Source organism: Balaenoptera ricei, chromosome 3 (genome assembly GCF_028023285.1).
Source record: "Balaenoptera ricei isolate mBalRic1 chromosome 3, mBalRic1.hap2, whole genome shotgun sequence".
Lineage (NCBI taxonomy): Eukaryota > Metazoa > Chordata > Mammalia > Artiodactyla > Balaenopteridae > Balaenoptera > Balaenoptera ricei.
Genome location: NC_082641.1, coordinates 53,965,997 through 53,985,579, shown reverse-complemented (window position 1 = coordinate 53,985,579; position 19,583 = coordinate 53,965,997). Strand labels below are relative to the sequence as shown.

Here is a 19,583-nt window from a genome sequence, read left to right as displayed (position 1 = left end):
CGCTGCCTGGCTGGGCCAGGCCTGGGGCTCCGAGCGCCAGCGGTCACTTCTCAACGTGGTGGGCGATGCCTGGATGGCAGGGGCCACGCCCAGGGCCTTACCTGACAAGGTGGAGCTGCTGATGGTGCTGGCCGGAGTGCTGACCTCGGGCTCCTCCTGAGCACTGTCTGCAGCGGGGAGGGCTGCCTTTCCCGGCTCCTCATGCAGCTCTCTGGGGTGGGGGGCAGCCTCATCTTGTTCTGCCTCTGCCGAAATAGCCAGCTTGGGAAGCAGGCCAGAACCGAGTTTGTGTCTGTTGCTTTCAGTATCCGAAGAGTTGGACGTGGATAACTGTTGCCTTAATTAAAAACAAAAACAAAGTCACGCATCTATACATGCTATGAAACTGTGTTCAAGGTGAATTTTGGAAGAAACCAGGTAAAAATGGAACTGAGGTAGCCTAACCAAGACACGTCGAGGGCAGTGATTCTTACAGTGTGGTGCCCAGACCAACGGAATCAGCATCCCACGGAACTTGTTAGAAATGCACATTCTAAGCCCCTATCCCGGATCTCCTGAGTCAGCAATCTGCTTGTACAGGCCCTCCAGAAGATTCGGATGCACACTCATGTTTAAGAGCCACTGTCCTAGTAGCTGCTTTTCATGATATTTGTTTACAAGAATTTCACATACATTTCAGAATACTCTGAACTCCAGCTTAATGTTTCCGTGGATGGCAAAGTTGTGCTTTTGGTTTTGTCCCCAGGGTCTTCCTTCTCTTCTCCTGGATTCTGAGTACCTCGATCTATACTGCTGAAAACCTGCAAGGCAAATAGTCAGTGCTTATTAATACCTTCTTGAAAGGGATTATCAGAATAAAAAAACAAACAAATCCTGGCAGAACAACCTGAGACTATGACCGAAGTTTGAATTGGGACTGTATTCAAAAGGTACTTTCCAGTGCTGTTTACTTGAGTCCTGAGGTGAGTGGTCAATGTACAATTTTTTCCTTTTGGAGTGGGAAGCTATGAATTCATCACCCTCTCACCGTATCTCACTATGGACTTTGTATCTGCAAACAAAATCCATAGATGCATTGCGGTTTCTAGGCCTGGGATCGATGCACATGTTAGATTACTTTTTAACCATGAAGTCAATCAGAAAAAGAAAATCACAGAGAAAAAGATTTAATGGCCCCCAGTCAGGGGCGGGAAGGAGAAAAATGAATTGGAATTGAGGGCGAAGAGAAGAATAAATTACCTGTTTCAAGACATGTTGGGGGGAGATGCAGTGCATATTTGGTTAGGAGTCAGAGGTACTTGTTTGGCTTATAAATCTCATATACAGACAGGCAGTTTCATATGTTGGTACCAGGATTACTGAAGGGGAACATAGCTTAGGCAAACTCAGATCTCTGCTGTACCACAGGGAAGATGGAAGCTAAAATAGGGAGCTGAGAGCCCAGCCCAGGAAGCGCTCACTACTGCCCAACCCAGCCACTTGCTGCTCTCATGGGAATGGACCTTAGACCTCCTATAATCTCCTGGGATTTGGAGGAAGGTGGCTAAAGAACAGGAGACAGTGGGCAGGGAACAGTTTAGGGGCTGGCTTTGATGGGCCACAGAACAAGTACTGGGAAAGCCCACACTCTGTGTTATCAAAGCTTCTGTCCCGTCTCTGGGCCAGACCTGCGCCTCCCCTCCAGGGAAATCCCGACCTCTCCATGTCCTTCCTATGAATGGGGAGGGCAGAGCCAGCCAATTTGCAGATGCACCCTGGGCAGTCACTCAGAAAAAGATACGGAACACTTTAAAATCACTCAATGCTACAGAAAAGCTACACACTAATCATGCAAAATGCCATGGCAACAGAAAATACATCGCTACTGGAAATAGCAAAAGGAAGGCAGGATGCCCTCTAGGTTCATTTCTATCTTCCTAGGGCCCTGCCCCCATCTCAGGACTATCAGGTGTGTCTTTGTTTTGTTTGTCTTTTAAATCTTACCACTACCAGTGAAAAAGCATCTTTCTCCAATGTCGATTTTATCTTCTACCGTTTCCAAAATTCTAGCTTGGCTTCCTACTGCCCCTTTAATATAACAACTTACACTTTCTATCATCGGTTAAGACACTTTCTCATTCCGCAATCAACTGTCCCCAAGTGTCTGGGCTTATGTCAAGGACCTAGCTTTCTCCTTTGTGTTGTATTCCGTGGGATACTAGAAGAGGGCTCTGCACACAATGAGCTCAACATCCTTCACTATAAGATGAAAGAAATGGAAGGACGCCTCCAGGGCCCGGCAGCACTGAGCTAGACCAGGGTCAGCATGTAAATGGTATCAGGTACTCCAATAATGACTATGAATGCAAGTCTCTGCCTCCAAGAAAAAAGATACTCATCTTTGGATCATGAAACAGAGAAATATACCCCTGCAGGGCGGTAGGGACTCTGGATTATCAAGATGGTGGGGTCATTACCCACCCCCCCAAAAAAATCTCAAGCCCCAAAACACTGCATGGGGTTGTTACAATTCTGTGCAGCTGTTTAAGGCACCAACTATCTGACCAGTAGGAGATTCTCCCAGAGACCTTCTACGTTTATGCCATATTTTACTTACTTTAGAAAACCTATGTGAACATGAGGAAAACTGCCTTATTTCCACATTAAAGTCTTCGTCATTTGTGTCATCTTCTTCCTCAGTCTCCATATGATGGTACTTCTCTGACCGCGCTGCAGGGAAATGTTTGGAAACAGTTCCAATTATTCAGAATTTCAGCTTTTAATTTAGATATTTTAATTATGAGTTTTTATATCAAAGCAGCATTATGTTTCAGAACCCATGCGCTCAAGACTGGAAGGTACTATCAAAAGTAGAGCTGATTTTCTACAAAGTAAAGGCCAAATAATGTTTTATGTCAGATAATGCACGTACTATCAAAATAACTTGTGTCATCTTCAGATTCCAGTTGGGGAATGAATTCTGCCTTCTGTCTCAGCAAACTGTTCCAGTCTAAGGAACGGAAGAATCGATGCTGTTTGACTTCATACGCACCACCTTGGGGTAGGGAGTGGAGGGGAAGGACAGAGGGAAACGTGTTAAATGATCCTCCCAGCAAAGGTAAGAATCAGTTTCAAAGAACAACCAAAAAAAAAGAAAAACACAAAAAAAGTTCTATCAACAGAGAACTAAAGAAGTCAGAGAAATCTTTTTCATTCTACAACCAAAACCTCCAAAAATTCTTCCATAATTTATCAGCAGGAGATCTGATTTTGCTAACAGCAGTTGTTACAGCACAGTTTTTCTTTGTTAACTCTTCCATGACTTCCTCCATTTTTCAAAGGTTAATGACGCGGCCACTGAAAATCCCATTGTGCTGAACCTGGGGATGCGGACACACGCTGGCACAAAGCAGACTTGCTCATTACAAACCCCCCAAAAACCTAAGAAGGTGCAAAATGTGTTCACAGCAATATTTCCTCTGGAGGTAAGGTTTTAATAAAGATGAATTTTCCCTAAATTGTATATAATGGTTAACATTTGATTTTATTGGATTGCTCATTAACATTGGTAGGAATTATATTCTGTGGATTACAGATTCTTAAGTAAGAATATTACTCAGCCATAATAAGAAATGAAATTGAGTTATGTGTAGTGAGGTGGATGGACCTAGAGACTGGCATACAGAGTGAAGTAAGTCAGAAAGAGAAAAACAAATACCATATGCTAACACATATATATGGAATCAAAAAAAAACAAAAAAAAACAAAATGGTTCTGAAGAACCTAGGGGCAGGACAAGAATAAAGACACAGATGTAGAGAATGGACCTGAGGACACGGGGAGGGGGAAGGGTAAGCTGGGACGAAGTGAGAGAGTTGCATGGACATATATACACTACCAAATGTAAAATAGATAGCTAGTGGGAAGCAGCCGCATAGCACAGGGAGATCAGCTCGGTGCTTTGTGACCACGTAGAGGGGTGGGATAGGGAGGGTGGGAGGAAGACACAAGAGGGAGGAGATATCGGGATATATGTATATGTATAGCTGATTCACTTTGTTATAAAGCAGAAACTAACATACCATTGTAAAGCAATTATACTCCAATAAAGATGTTAAAAGTAAATAAATAAAAATAAATTTTAAAAAGGAGAAAAAAAAAAGAAACTGGCAAACCTGTTTGATAGATTTATAATGCATGTGATGAACATCAATCACAATCCCTAAGTTTTAGGCTTCTTTTTGCCAAGTTAGCATTACAGCACAATTCAGTGAAACAATATTTTTAATTCAGTTCATGATTTTAAAGAGAGATTTTGGAAGGGCAGGCCCCATCAAAATATTACACTATCCCTCATGTAAAGAGAAGAAGGTACACATTTTATTAAATCCCAGCATGAAAATCAGACCCCCGCCCTGCCACCAACATGCACACTATTGATGGGGGAGATAAGGAAGAATCAATCTTCAAACAATTCCAGGAAGAGAGATTTCTCGCAAGACTAGTGCCAGGGTCTAATCAGCCTCCCTACCAGGAGATGCCCCTCGATGTGTGTTGCAAATGCCTCTTTAATACAGTTGTCACTCATGCTTCTCACCCTGTCCTCAGTGGGGTACAAAAGGAATAGGATGAGAAATGCAAGCTGAATGAAAAATGGGCTTGGATCTTGGGGCTGGGGAACTGTCTGTAAGCTTCAAAGACGTGGCTCTGTCCCCAGTGGGTCCCTTGAGCACAAGGGGCAGGCTGGCTAGAGCTCTAAACCCAGCCAGGGGAAACCAGTGTTCTGAAGACAATGGAACAGAGAGAAAAAAACAAAGTGGAAAAATCACCCCCCAAAAAGGGAGAATGGGCTCTTTACAAAGCATTTGATTAGAATCTTCATATAGAATTCCAGCCAGGCTTTTTCCATGTTTATAGCACAATACTCAAGTCTGATGTTGATCCCAACAGCAAAAGCATTAGCAGCTGTGATTTGAGGGCCAACTTTGACTAGTATTACACTAGATGCTAGAGGAAGTTGCTTCTTTTAATTAAACCATTGAAAGTAACCCCACGAAGTAGGTATTGTCAACCCCATTTGTGGATGGGGAAAGTAAATGAGCAGTAAAGCATACTGGACCATGATTACTAGGTGAGTAAGGGTTAGAGGGGCTGAGCCGAGGTCTGTCTAAAAACACCCAGGTCCATCCTCAGTGCCACAGCGCCACAGGCCATATAAGGGGGAGGCATGTTTCAGTTTGGATTCTACCCTGCCATCTTTCTCGCATCAGTTTACAAACGGATTCTCGACTGCAGATCCTGGGGAACACAGCCAAACAGCCAATTCCCAGCACCTCTGCCCAGTCCAACCCCAGTCTTCCATGTATCCTGGTTCTCTTCTATCCCAATCAACATCCTCAAACACAGCTGCCAGGGACATTTTCTTCCAGTGGTCTTTTCTTGGAGAAGTTAAAAGGGCTTAAGTATTTATCTATCCAACTCCCTCACTGTGCCAGTGACACTGAGGTCCAAAGAGTCAAGCCCTACTTAGTGGCCCACCATGCACTATCCAGCGATGACTATGACTTCAGCTGCCACAGCAAAGGACAGCTCTGACACGCCCAGGTCTTTCAACTTTACCCAGAAAAGCATAGTTCTCTAGACTCAAAGGCTCGAAAGACACTTCCAGACAATATCCGGAGTGTTAGCTCCCCGACCTGCTAACCTTTGGGACCCACCCACGTCGGTGAGAGCGTTCGCTTCCTCTCTGTGACGAGTGCCAAATGGGTTCTACCCAAGGAGCCCCAGCCCACTGCCGACCCAGTGCACAGTTCTCACCCTTTGGCCTTTGTGCCCCACTGAGAAGCAGTTGCTTCTCACTGGGTCATGTTTCTCATGCACTTTTGGAGAGATGGGGAACAAAAGAATCAAATGGACACATTGGGGAAAAATTAACTCTGGGCTAAACCGTTGGTATAATATAGATGATGGCTTTACGAGCCAAATACAAATCATCAGACACAGGAACTCATGCAAATGTCAGCTCTCACTGTAAGAATTCACCAGGAAGGGAAGGGAGAGTGACTATTTCTTGAGCTCCTGTTATGCACTAGGTTAATGTACCAGATACCTTCATAAACATGCCTGCACTCAATCCTCACAATAATCCCTCGAGGTGTGTAACATGCCCATTTCCATAGATTAGGAAACTGAGACTCCGGGCAATGAAGAAATGACTCACGACCTCCCAGCTGGCTCATGGGTGGGAGTCAGTCACATCTGAGCAGCTCTCAAGTCCAGTGAGCCTGGCTGCCACTCAATACTCTGCAAGTTCAACAGTCGAGTTCAAGTACGACAAGGTCCCAAACTGCAAGTTATGCTTTGGCACTAATGTTCTCCTTTGAGCTTTCCTCTCCCTTCATAGAAGCTTCTTAAACATCCATTATGTTCTTCACACTCCTTTTTCTCAGTCTCTCTAGTCTCTCGGGCAAATGCGCACTTGCACATTTTCACGGTACATTATTTTGTCCGCTAAATATGCATTAAATCCAAAATGCTGTCACTGGAAGCAGCATGGCAAGCCTGCGAGATTCTCAGCCTCATTCTCCGGGCCCTACTGGGACCTGTCACGTTGGACCTGCCTGTTTGACAAGCTCTCCTCGACAATGCTAAGAGCTTGGGCAGGGTCTTTTGAATGTCTCTTTTGAGCTTCTGCTAGAAGATTTGTTTCTCAATCTGTCAAACCCTGAAAAGACCGAAAGCAGCGGTCAAGGAGAAAATGTGCGGAGATAACTTGCAGCGTATGATATATAAACATGGATGTACTGACCACCATCATAGCCCTGTCTTGTTAAGTGAAGCTGAATCCAGTGTCCACATCTTCTTTTTTTTTTTTTTAATTAATTAATTTATTTATTTATTTTTGGCTGTGTTGGGTCTTCGTTTCTGTGCGAGGGCTTTCTCCAGTTGCGGGGAGCGGGGGCCACTCTTCATCGCGGTGCGCGGGCCTCTCACTATCGCGGCCTCTCTTGTTGCGGAGCACAGGCTCCAGATGCGCAGGCTCAGTAGTTGTGGCTCACGGGCCTAGTCGCTCCGCGGCATGTGGGAGCCTCCCAGACCAGGGCTCGAACCCGTGTCCTCTGCATTGGCAGGCAGATTCTCAACCCCTGCGCCACCAGGGAAGCCCCACATATTCTTAAAGAGGACAGAAATGGGCAGAATACTAAGGAGGAAAACTCTCCAAAGTGACACGCAAACACTGAAGGGAACTCTTTAGGGGGTGTGCTGATTCCAATATATTTTTAGCCCTACCTTAGGACAACACTCCCCTGGGACAGCTGATTAGGATATACAAATAGATACTTGTATTGTTGTAGGACAATCTTAAAATGCCACTGTTTCTCATATTTGGCTCAAGTGAGTAAAATCACCCCTCAAAACTCTGCCCCACACAGAGCCTTGACACCCATTCTGGGACAGCTACTCTTATCGTTTGAACTATAAAGCAAATCTAACTGCAGGTCACAGATGGTGGGAAATAACCAGTTTGCTAGTCACTTCAGACAAAAGGAAAACCAAATAGGGCGACAAGAAATATAAAGGATTCTGTTCAAAGAGTTCAGTCAGCCCAAAAGTAGGGGCACCACCACAATTTCTAAATCTCACATGTCCAAAGGGGAAAGCAAGAGATTATATACGCAGAAAAATAAAAATGATAATACCGCAGCAGTGTCACATCTGGTCCTAAGAGCCAGAGTCGATGATCGTTTATCCTCACAAAAGTCCTGGGATATAGTGCTACTGTCAGCTCCATTTTATAGATGAGGAAGTGAGGCACACAAGGGAAAACAACCTGCTCATGGTCACACAGCTGAGATTTAAACTCAGGCAATCTGACTCCAGAGTTTATCCCTTTAAGTCCCATTATATTGCCTTTCCTAGTTAAAGGCCCACTCATCCACTGAAAAAGGCAAAAAACACATGGTATTCCAGTATGAAACTCAAAGCAGTTTTGCCAACTGAGTCCTGATTTTAAAACTTCTTGGGAATTCCCTAGCGGTCCAGTGGTTAGGATATGAGCTTTCACTGTTGTGGACCCGGGTCCAATCCCTCATTGGGGAACTAAAGAGACCACAAGCTGCACAGCACGGCCAAAAAAAAAAAACCCCAAAACTACTTGGATTCTCTAATGCAGGGTCTTCAAGAGTTTTCTGTCAAGAGCCACAAAGTAAATGTTTTAGGCCTTGTGGGCCATGCAGTTGTTCATGACTATTCGACTCTGCCAGAGTAGCATGAAGGCAGCCATAGACAATATGTGACTGAACAGCATCGCTGTGTTTCAATAAAACTTTATTTACAAAATAAAGGTTGGGCCCAGGGGTTTTAATGCATCATCATAACCTCTAGGTAGCACAGCATTCCATACTTAAGCAAGAACTGAGCTTTCCAACTGGGGAAGCTGTGAGCAAAAGTGGAGAACAATATAAGATATATATTTGGAGCTGTTGCAAATGATTTTGGCCTTGGAAAAACTGGGTGAGAGAATGATCTCGTCAGTATTTTCTGATCTTTCTAGCAAAATGAGGTAGAATGAAACAGCTCAGAGTAAACAACCCATCAAGTCAACAGTTTTCACGGATGAAAATTTGTATCGACACGGTGTGCGTGTGTGGTGTGTGCTGTATGTGTGTGTGCATGCGTGTATGTTATATGTGTTTATTATTTAGTCTCATCTAGATAAATTCATATACTGGGGTTGGCTAGGACTCTGTATTGGGATCTCTAAGTCTGTCTATTCAGAATATAAGGAAGAAAAGGAAAAAGAGCTGGCAAAAACAAAAAACTGGTAGCAGGTCAGGAAAAATAATCAGCAGGAAATAAATCTACTATCTCCTTAATCTTGAAAGTCAGTTTTTTTTAATCCTCTTTCTTGGGCCATGGTGCTGATCAACCCCAGGCACTCATTTCCAATAATTAGTTCAAGTACTGATAACCTGTTTCAAAGCCTGCAGATAGTAACTGCTGGGTCAGATCCTTCTAGGAATATATATATATTTTACAACCCCAAACAAACAAACAAACAAAAAAACCTCCACATCCCTAATCCTCTGTTTCAAATATGTTAAGATTCATGCTTTTCAGGACAGAAGAGTTACATGTGCCCTTGAGGTTTTCTTCCAGAGAAATTTTATTTACTGAAACAAATTAAGAATAATTTCTGCTTTGCAAAACAGAAGAAAAACAATAACCAAAAAAGACAAACAACAGCCACCAACCCTCCTAGCATACATACTACTCTGAATCAGGAAAAAAAAATCCAAAATATTATTGTTATAACATATTGTAGTCATATTCTACATCAACCAACAGATGTTTCCTATGAAGAAAAAAAGCAAAACAAAAACACAAACCTCTGAGTGCTCCACATTGACATTATTTCCTGCGTATTAGCAAAATTAAAACGTATGTGCTCTAACCTGTTCCCAGTCTCTCCAGGGGATTCTGCCTGAGAAGCAAGGTAATCAGATCCTGGGCATCAGGTGGTGGCGCCTCATCCTTTTCAGGCCAGTTGATCTCATCTAAAAGGAAGAAAAGTAGTTTACGACTTCACTGCTGAAAGGCTAGTCCACATCCCAACAGCATGGACATCACCCGGGAGTCTGTTAGAAATGCAGAATTTCAGGCCCCACCCCAGACCTGCTGACTCAGAATCTGCATTTTTAACAAGACCTTCAGTTGATTCCTAGGCCCAGTCAAGTCTGAGAAGCACTGTTGCACAAGATATGAATAGCACAGCTGTCAACAAGGCAGGGAGAGAACACTTCAACGAGCAGTACCTCTCATCTGCGTTTTTGATTCACTTTTCTTTGGTAGAACTGGGTCACTACTAATTGGTCCTCTAGTTATTAAGAGGGCTCAATATAGCAGAAACTCTAAACTTCTGTGTTTTAGGCGATCGCCCATCCAGGGATCGTGGGGAGTCAGGGTTTCTCTTCTACCATCATCCTCAACTGAGAATCTGGCTACAGCCCCAGAGTTCTTCAGATCCAAGAAGCAAAAAATAATTTTGTAAAAATAACCATTTCCAGAGACAAAGGAAAGGTCAAAATGCTAAGACAGGAGAAGAAAGAAGAAAGAAGAAAGAAGAAAGAAGAAAGAAGAAAGAAGAAAGGAGGAGGAGGAGGAAGAAGGAGAAGGAGAAGGAGAAGGAGAAGGAGAAGGGGAAGAAGGAGAAGAAGGAGAAGAAGGAGAAGAAGGAGGAGGAGAAGGAGGAGAAGAAGGAGAAGAAGAAGAAGAAGAAGAAGAGAAGGAGAAGGAGAAGGAGAAGGAGAAGGAGAAGGAGGAGAAGAAGGAGGAGGAGGAGGAGGAGGAGGAGGAGGAGGGGGAGGGGGAGGGGGAGGAGGAGGGGGAGGAGGAGGAGGAGGAGGAGGAGGAGGAGGAGGAGGAGGAGAAGGAGAAGGAGAAGGAGAAGGGGAAGAAGGAGAAGAAGGAGGAGAAGGAGGAGGAGAAGGAGGAGAAGAAGGAGGAGAAGAGGAGGAGGGGGAGGAGGGGGAGGAGGGGGAGGAGGAGGAGGAGGAGGAGGAGGAGGAGGAGGAGGAAGAGGAAGAGGAAGAGGAAGAAGAAGAAGAAGAAGAAGAAGAAGAAGAAGAAGAAGAAGAAGAAGAAGAAGAAGAAGAAGAAGAAAAACCCCAAGGAGTTGTAGTAATGGAAGTACTTAAAATCTGTCATAAATATTAGAATATGTTCTACATTCTAAAGGAGTTTGCCTGAAGATAGGTGTGCATGCTTGTGTGCATGGGAATGCAATAAAAACATGAGTTATTTCTGCATGTGCCTGCCTCTAGCTTCCTCTGCTGCAGTTTAAATCTGATTTGGAAAATAAAACATGAATATGCATCTGAGCCATAAGGCATCAACAGAACAAAGCCAGCATTTGCTGCTTGTGTTAATTAAACAGTTGATTCCTTTTGCCATTCATCCTTGGTATATCAGAAAACAGCCTAGTTATAAATCCATAAAGAGCTCAGATATTGTATAAAAGGGTTATACACTGCAGGCAACTCACGAATCTACTTTGTTAAAGTTTACAAATATGCCTGGCTTGCAAAGTCAATGATGGAAAATAATGCTGTGATTAAGAGGCTCCTCATACCAAAAGGAATTGTCCGCCTATTTCCACTGTTGGACACTCTAAGCACAGTCCAGAATGGACCAGAGGTAGGTGATGAAGATGTGAGTGATGACTGACAAACTTTGAGGAAGAGAGGCCTTTTTGATCTCTGCTCCAGGGAAATTTATAAAAACAGCAGGTAGGGTAGTAATAATGCCTATTTAATTATCATTTAGTTTTGCCACAAGCCACATAACAATAGTTAGGGTCAGCTTGCAGGTTAAGATCTAAAGGTTATTGAATTTAAATGAAAGATGAACAGCTGTTAAGAAATAACATTACACCGTAACAACTACCAATGAAATCATTAACAATCTGTGGATTAAATTTGCTTCCTCCCCATTCTCATTATTTATTATTTGGTAGACATTTGTTTTAGGGTTTATTACATTTTTGTTAATTTCTTCACCGTGCCAATAGCCATTTTTCCCATTTGTGTAAATGTTACCCACGTTAACCTTTTCTTCCCTGGTGCAACTTTCCTACTGTGGAAAGGAAGACTGGACAGCAGTGAAATCATTTGCAAATCCCACACCAATTTCTTCTGCAGAAAAAGTACACCATAAAAATTGGTCACATTGCTAGTACATTTCCAAATTCCGTGTTAACAAAACTTCCTCAGATCAATTCCCAACACAAATTGCTCTCTTGAGATTGTGAAAGTCAGTTATGTGCTATGATGAGTGAGTTCTTTTAATTTGTTGGCTAAGCCCTCTGATAAAGGTTAACATTTTAGTAAAAACATTGATACTCCCCAGAATTACATTAAATAGCTGCTTCCCAACAGTGGCTTAGAGATAACTGCTGACAATATTTACCACTGATGACTTGTCCAAATAGCTCTTCTGGAGTGTCCCCAAAGAATGGCACGCATCCAACCAGAAATTCATAGAGGATAATCCCCATGGCCCACCAGTCTACCGGCTTCCCATAGCCCTGCCTCAGAATCACTTCTGGTGCAATGTATTCAGGTGTGCCACAGACCTAAAAGATGATTGCAATATTAGAATAATTAGAATAGTAGACATGAATTAAAATGAGCAAGATGGCTAAATATCAATTATTTTGCCTAGAGTGCACCTGCTCAACCACATGGAACCACATGGACAAAGAACTTAAGAACAGTGATTCTAAGTTGGTATCTATCGTACCAAAAGCAATGAATTACTTAAAATACCAAAAAAAGCAAAGTTTAAAATGCTGCTCTAATGTGAAACTGTGTGTAATGTCTAATTTCAAATTTGAGTAGTTTTACTTACTTTACAAAAACATTTGTAATCCTTGGATTTAAAATAATACTGCATTTTTTCGTCTGTCACTATCAGAGAGAGTTTTAGTATTTATATGACTGAAATATATTCACATCCTGGTTACTTCATAAAAGCCTGACAGTTGAGATGTGTTCACCTTAAGTAACTGTACAATGAACAGATTGTGGGCACATGGTAATGAGGCATGCTTAAAGGGAAATGGGCCATGGCTCGGAGTTTGGCACCTGTGATTGTACAACGCATCATGAGTTTCATGAAGGCTCTACTGAGACTCCCGAATTCCTTACAAAACCAGTTTTTCCATTTGTCTCTCTCACACTCTCACTTGTGTGCAATTAGATCGTTCATCTTACTAATAGACCATAATGTCGAGGGAGGAATGTGGAGGGACCGACATTTCAAAGAGGCCCAGAGAGAAAAATGGAAGCAATTTGCGCTTTATTAAACGTTAAGGCTTATACAGACATCTAAAGCCCCAGCACTAATGTCAAGATGGCCTAGGCGAGCTGATTCTGAATTCCACTGTCAACCTTGCACTTTGTATTTCTCTCTGGAACCAAACAGCACGCAAGCTTACCTGTTTGTCCAGGAACTCTCGAGCATCCTTCTCAATATGACCCTCATAAAGATTGGTAGTCATGCTCATTAGTCCCACCTTGGATAATCCAAAATCTGTCAGCTTTATGTGCCCCATGGAGGTGACCAACAAACTGTGAAGCAGAAGGACATATATTACAACACTCACTTTGAAGCTCATTTCTTGTTTTTACTTTTCTCCCTCCCACTGTGAATTGATAAGACTATGGAATATATAGGTATCAATCTTATCACAAAACCCAGCCTGCAAAGAGGTGAAGTCACACAAAGATGTTAAATATGTGTATCTGGCGGCCGAGAGTAATCCACAAGGGAGGGCCAGAGACCGGGCTCAGCCCATCTTCCTTGGAGCAGTCACATACAACATCATTTACAACTTGAAGCTCTCAGAAAAATTCAAGTATGGGACTCTGACACCTTTCCATTTCCAGAATAAGAAAAGAGCTGAGATAGGGCTACTGATAATCCCACGTCACACATCAGCAACTAACATAAGCAACCAATCTGTGATTCAAATGAGACAAAAGATTAAGAACTTGGAAGAAAAATGTAGCATTGTTCCAGATTTCAACTTCTGGCTCGAACTTAAGTGTCTACTCACTAAGCACAAGACCTACATGTCTTATACATGCAAAGAATTCACATTTGAAAGCTTTATGAATTTACAGTTAAATTTTTTTCATTTTAAGTGGCAAAGAAAATTTTAATTATTTTAAAATTAAAGGAGTGGAGGAGTTAAAAAAAATAAAGCTATTGGAAGGATACATGCCAAAATTCTAATAGTTGTCTTCGTTTGGGAATGTTGTGAATGAAGTTTTTTCTTTTTGTACTTCCCAAATTTTCTGTAATGAGCATAAGTTAATTTTATAAAATTTCGGCACACTTAAAATCTTTACATATTAATAAGAAATACTTCTAGAGATGTCTCAGATTAGTGGAGAAAGCATGGAACATTTAATAAATGGTGTCAAGATGAATACCTAGTCATTTGGGGAGAAATAGTCTATCTCAAATCAGACACCAAAATGAACTCCACATAGACTAAAAATTAAATAAAAAATTAAATTGTGAATAAAATAGAATAGAATATAAAGGATATCATCTTGGGGGAGAAAAAATTATCTAAGTATGATTCTAAATGCAGAAACTATCCAGAAAACAACTCATAGCATTCTATGTACCTATTATTTACATAATTAAAAAAACTAAAAAAAAATTAACTAACCCTGGCTTAATACTCTTTGTTTGTTTGTTTGTTTCTTATAAGCTGCTATTGTAAACACCATAGCCTTTAAAAAGATTATACAAAAATCAGCATGTATACTGCTAAAAATAACTCATTTGGGAACATTATGGGAGAATTTTAAAATGTACAAAGCAGCATTAAAAGAAAACATTTTTATAGACATAAAAATTTTTGTATTGTGTGATAAAAAGATGTATTTCATCAGTGTACATACTTGTCTGGTTTCAAATCCCTATGTACAATTCCATAATTATGTAGATATTCCAAGGCCAGGACTGTCTCAGCAAAGTACATCCTGGCCATATCAACAGGGAGAGGACCCATGTTCTTCATTAAGGTAGCACAGTCACCTCCTATAAAACACAAGAAAAAGACTTAGCAGGTATAGTATCAGCTAGGATTAAAGACCGCCAGTTTAGACTGCAGAATTTCAAAGTAGAATGGTATCTATCCATAGACATAGTCGATCGTGTTCATAAGTGGAGACTGTGTTAGGTAATCATGTTTCTATTTATGATGTGGTGTGGAGAAAATACAGACTTTTATTTAAGAAGCGCTGCTCATGAGAGAGCAGATGTGGCCTGAAGTGAAACTGAATGTTGAAGAACTGATGATGTGTTTTAGGAACAGTGTGACGATTTAAAATAAACCATTTTAAAACATGGATTGTGGAATCAGGCTGCCTGAGTTCAAATTCCGGCTCTGACTCTTACAGGTGGCGACATCTTAGGCAAGCTGGTCTTGGTTCTTTCAGCTGTAATATCAGGATATGAATAGTGTCATCCCTTTTATTGTGAGGATTAAATGAGGTAATCTGTGTAAAGAATTCAGGATGCTGTCATCACATATTAAACGTGATAAACGTTAGTTATTGTTGTTAAAATAACCATAACAAAAGTTAATAAAGCAAAGTACTGGTGTGGTGAAAAGAACAATGGGTGGAAATCAGGCAAGTTATGTTTTTGTCTTGTACCTACCACTAAATATCTAGTGAAACCCCTTCTTGGGTTTCAGTTCATTCATCTGCAAAATGAAAACGATATTTAACGGTTCTTCAAGTTATAAGTTTTGGGATTCTGTTCAAACAATCACAAGGGCTTAAATTAGATGCTTTGAAAATTGTTTTGGAGACTGAGATTGACATATATACACTAATATGTGTAAAAGAGATAACTAATAAGAACTTGCTATATAAAAAAATAAATAAAATAAAATTTTTTAAAAAAAGAAAATTGTTTTGGCCCTTGCTTATCTATTCATTTTATTAGCTTTATTTATGTCAATAAGTCATGGCTATGGAAACACTCAACAATTTCATGTAAAATTGACGGAAATAAGATTACTTGGAGCATTTAAAAGGTAGACCACAAACTTCCAAAAGAAAAAAAGTTAGTTTTTTAAAATTAAACTATAGTTGATTTATAATATTGTGTTAGTTTCAGGTGTACAGTTTCAGACTCTTTCCCATTATAGGTTATTACAAGATACTGAATATAGTTCCATGTGCTGTACACTAAATCCTTGTTGTTTATCTATTTTATACATAGTGGTGTCTATCTGTTAATCCCATAGTTCTAATTTATCCTCCCCCCTTTCCCCTTTGATAACCATAAGTTTGGTTTCTATGTCTGTGAATCTATTTCTCTTTTGTAAATAAGTTGATTTATATTATTTTTTTAGATTAGAAGTTAAGATTTTCTTGAATGTATCTTTCTCCTAACTCACCTTTAATTTCACACCATACACCAAAAAGGATATATTTTTCATACTTTCCTTAAGAAGATCCGTTGTAATGAATGTTTTCATGATATGTGATAAAAATAAGTAGGAAAAAGCCCATCACCTATATTCTAACTTTAATGACCAATTGAGAGGAGGTACTTAGGATGAAAAGCTATTAAAAAGGGAAAACAACCTTTTTCCAAATAGCACTAATTTTCCCTTTGTTATAGTAGAGCTGGCACTTTGCAAGCAATTATGAGAAGATAATGACTGGGAATACAGCCATCTAATTGCCTGGCCTTGGATCCTACGTGGATACAACCATCGTATGGCACAAGTACAGAAAGCGTCAGCCGCACAAATGAGCCAGTGGTTTCTGGGTACAGGTGTCATGTTCTCTGTGTCAGAGTGACTCACCTTCGACATATTCCATGACCATGCACAAGTGGCGCCTGGTCTCAAAGGAGCAATACATGCTGACAACAAAAGGGTTTTCTGCAAAAGTCAGGATATCCCGTTCCACAAAGGCCTGCTGGATCTGGTTTCGGAGGATGAGGTTCTGTTTATTAATCTTCTTCATGGCGAACCTCTGCCGCGACTCCTTATGCCGAACAAAATAGACTGCCCTGAAAAGGAGCACAAGAGTTGGTGTTCAAAGGAAGAGGGGATGTTTCTGGGTACAGTACACCACTTTTTTTTTTTTATGTTCACGTGATAGCCGGGATCCAGCCCACATAAGCTATGCTGGCAACTACAAACATTCCATTCCAGGCCAAAGTCCTTTGGCTAATTGATTTTTTAAAAAATTCTTTCAATAAAAGTTACAGGTCACACATAAGGCAAATTCATTTCATTGCTTCATTTCACGGAAGAAAATGGACAGTCTCCAGAGTGAGCTACTTTCCAGTAGCCAGCTGTTGTTTTCAGTTTTTCTATAACAGAACAAAATCTGATATATAAGTTAAAACAGGAAAACAATGAACAAAAGTACATAACATATTCTGAGCTAGATCCTTTCTAGCATTAGATATCTATTAGGCATTTTTTCCCAACTGACTAAAGCAATAATTTTCTATATGATACTCATGGGATCTACAAAACGGGACCATAGACTATAGCTTCTTAAAGTAGCTGGCCTCCAACTTGAGAGTAATTTACTCCCCATGAACTTTCTAGATAAATAAGAAGTATGTAATAGGTCATATGCGGCTGCCGTCCCTGCTACAAAGAGTAGCATATTTCTTCACTACAGACCTCGGCATGAGTTACACCTATGCCTGTTTCAACAGGAAATGCATTTCCCAACCTAAAAGGGGGTCCAGAGTACACTGCATTTCTGGTCCATGTGACCCACAGCTGAGGTGTCTGGCAACTGTACTGTAAAATGAGCAGGCCGCATGGAATTTCTGCCAAAAGCCTCACCCAAATACTCTACAGAACCAATTCTGTCTGGGTAAAGACAATGGACTCCCTGAAGCTTCAAATGATGTAGAGAAAGGAAGTAATTCGGAGGAGGATCCTTCAAACCCCACCTGGAAATGATGAGCAAGAAGGAAAATGTCTTGGACGGGCTCCTTTTCTCATAAGTTACTCCTCACTTATCTCATTATTAAGGGACAACAGGTTTGAACTCTCAGGTTAGACAATTCTCAAATCATTAATAATTTACCTAAAGAGCCATCATCATTAGAAGTGTGTAACAGGTTATACGAGGCTGTCCTGAAACAAACGCAATGATCAACTAAGTAATAATTTACCCGAAAAGCTATCAGTCATAGTAAAGTACATCCAGTAGTCTGTTTCCTAAACAAGGGGTTATCTGAGATGCATTTTTCACTAGTGATTTTCATTGTCTCCAAAAAATGAACTCGAAGGGGACTAGGACACCCTATATTCCTCCTGGACCAATATGTCAGAGTGATCCACTTACATAAATCTTAAGTATATTCAATCTCAGTTTAACCAATATTCACATTTTCCTCTTAAGCGTTCAACTAGGAATTCATCTTTCTTTGAAGTGTGTACGTCTTTGTCTTCTCACTGTATCCATCTTTTCCCTTCACTCACAAAATCACACATTTGTGGGGTCTCTGGTTAAACATTCTGTTTTTTTAAATCTTTACTCCTTTTTCTCTCTCCTCTTTTCTCTGGCCTTCTAGTTCTTCCTTCCCTGTATAGTAAAAAGCTGTCTTAGCCACACTCCACATAACCAGCTCGAGGAATAACCTGGTACTCTTAGTCCCACTGTACAACAAACTGACAAGGGAGCTGGCTGGCTGGATGCCCACTGCTTTCCGCAGAGGCTGGGCATGCTCTTCAAGGTTCCCAGACACTTGGGCTCCCACCAGCTGGGTTAATTTCTACACCTGTTCTTCTGGCTAGGCTTGATGTCATGACTGACTAATTTAAACAAATATTTAAACTGATGAAACACGAGTGTGAAAAGAGAAAGCACTGTTGTTTATAAGAAAACTGAGTGGAATGCTTGGGAAAGCACTGATAAATGTGAGTTACTAAATAAAATTCCTATTGATTTAGTATGAGTGAGAAGATTCCAAACGTTGAGAAAATAAGAAAAATCTAGGCAGACTGCTTCCAGTTCTTGCTTCACCTGTAAAAAAGCTAAAAGTGGGAAACAAACAACATAGTACAGTCAGCCCTACATAGCCACGGCTTCTGCACCCTCAGATTCGATCAACTGAGGATTGAAAAATATTAAAAAAAAAAAAAAAAAAAAATCCAGAAAACTGCATGAAGCTAAACTTGAATTTGCCACACTGGCAACTACTGATATTTACACAGCATTTACATTGTATTAGATATTATAAGTAATCTAGAGATGATTTAAAATATATGAGAGGATGCCATTTTATACAAGGGACATGAGTATCTGTGGATTTCGGTATCTGAGGGGGGTTCCTGGAACCAATACCCCTCGGATACCACGGAATGACTGTATAAGTATTGTTTATACTGGCTGTCTTATAAAGGGCTTACATCGAAAGGCTAGTCAATTTACATACATTTAAGTTAAATTAAAATGTTTAAAGTACATATCATTTTTTGGTGATTTCCTACTTCAACTTTTTCATTTACCAACTACTCATTCTTTCTGAATCAGATTAAAGGCTACAACAATTTTTTTCTTTTTCCAATTACTGATTGGATAAAATCAAGATCCAAAGACACTTGAGCTTCTCCTAATCAGAAGCTGATAGCAGGACAGAGAGATTCAAAGGGAGCACAGAAAAGAACTTGGCCTCCCCTTACATATATGAGACAAGCATTGGCAGATATTGTCATGAAGAGGGATTCTTGAGATACAGAATCTGTTTTTTAAAATGAACTTTAGAATCGAAAATGTTAAAAGGAAAAAGCCAGAATCTTTATATAAGCACTTGCCTATTCTTGAGAGTCAACTGGAATACAGCCCACTTTCTATCACTTCTTTCAATATTTAATATTGAGTAAGTTTAGGGCTGAGGACCTCCAGACATATGATATTGTGAACTTCACTCTTAGACTATCAGTAGGCTGCCATTTTGATTTTCAACCAAGCTGCACCATTTCTTACATAAATAACTGCTCCTCAATATGTTTGAGAACAACAGGAAGTGAA

The 19,583-nt window shown here is 40.7% G+C and overlaps 1 protein-coding gene across 14 annotated transcripts in view; it reads right to left on the bottom strand.

The window, feature by feature from the left end:
• MAST4 (microtubule associated serine/threonine kinase family member 4) overlaps positions 1-19,583 on the bottom strand; it is a 562,265-nt gene that overhangs the window by 23,617 nt on the left and 519,065 nt on the right. For all 14 annotated transcript variants that reach the window (XM_059916517.1, XM_059916503.1, XM_059916508.1 and 11 more), the window contains 9 exons: positions 16,382-16,590; positions 14,457-14,595; positions 12,977-13,109; positions 11,947-12,112; positions 9,435-9,536; positions 2,912-3,034; positions 2,597-2,709; positions 673-800; positions 102-337 (listed from right to left, as the gene is read on the bottom strand). In XM_059916517.1, coding sequence (XP_059772500.1) covers positions 102-337; positions 673-800; positions 2,597-2,709; positions 2,912-3,034; positions 9,435-9,536; positions 11,947-12,112; positions 12,977-13,109; positions 14,457-14,595; positions 16,382-16,590 — 1,349 coding nt within the window. The remainder of the gene's footprint in view (positions 1-101; positions 338-672; positions 801-2,596; positions 2,710-2,911; positions 3,035-9,434; positions 9,537-11,946; positions 12,113-12,976; positions 13,110-14,456; positions 14,596-16,381; positions 16,591-19,583) is intronic.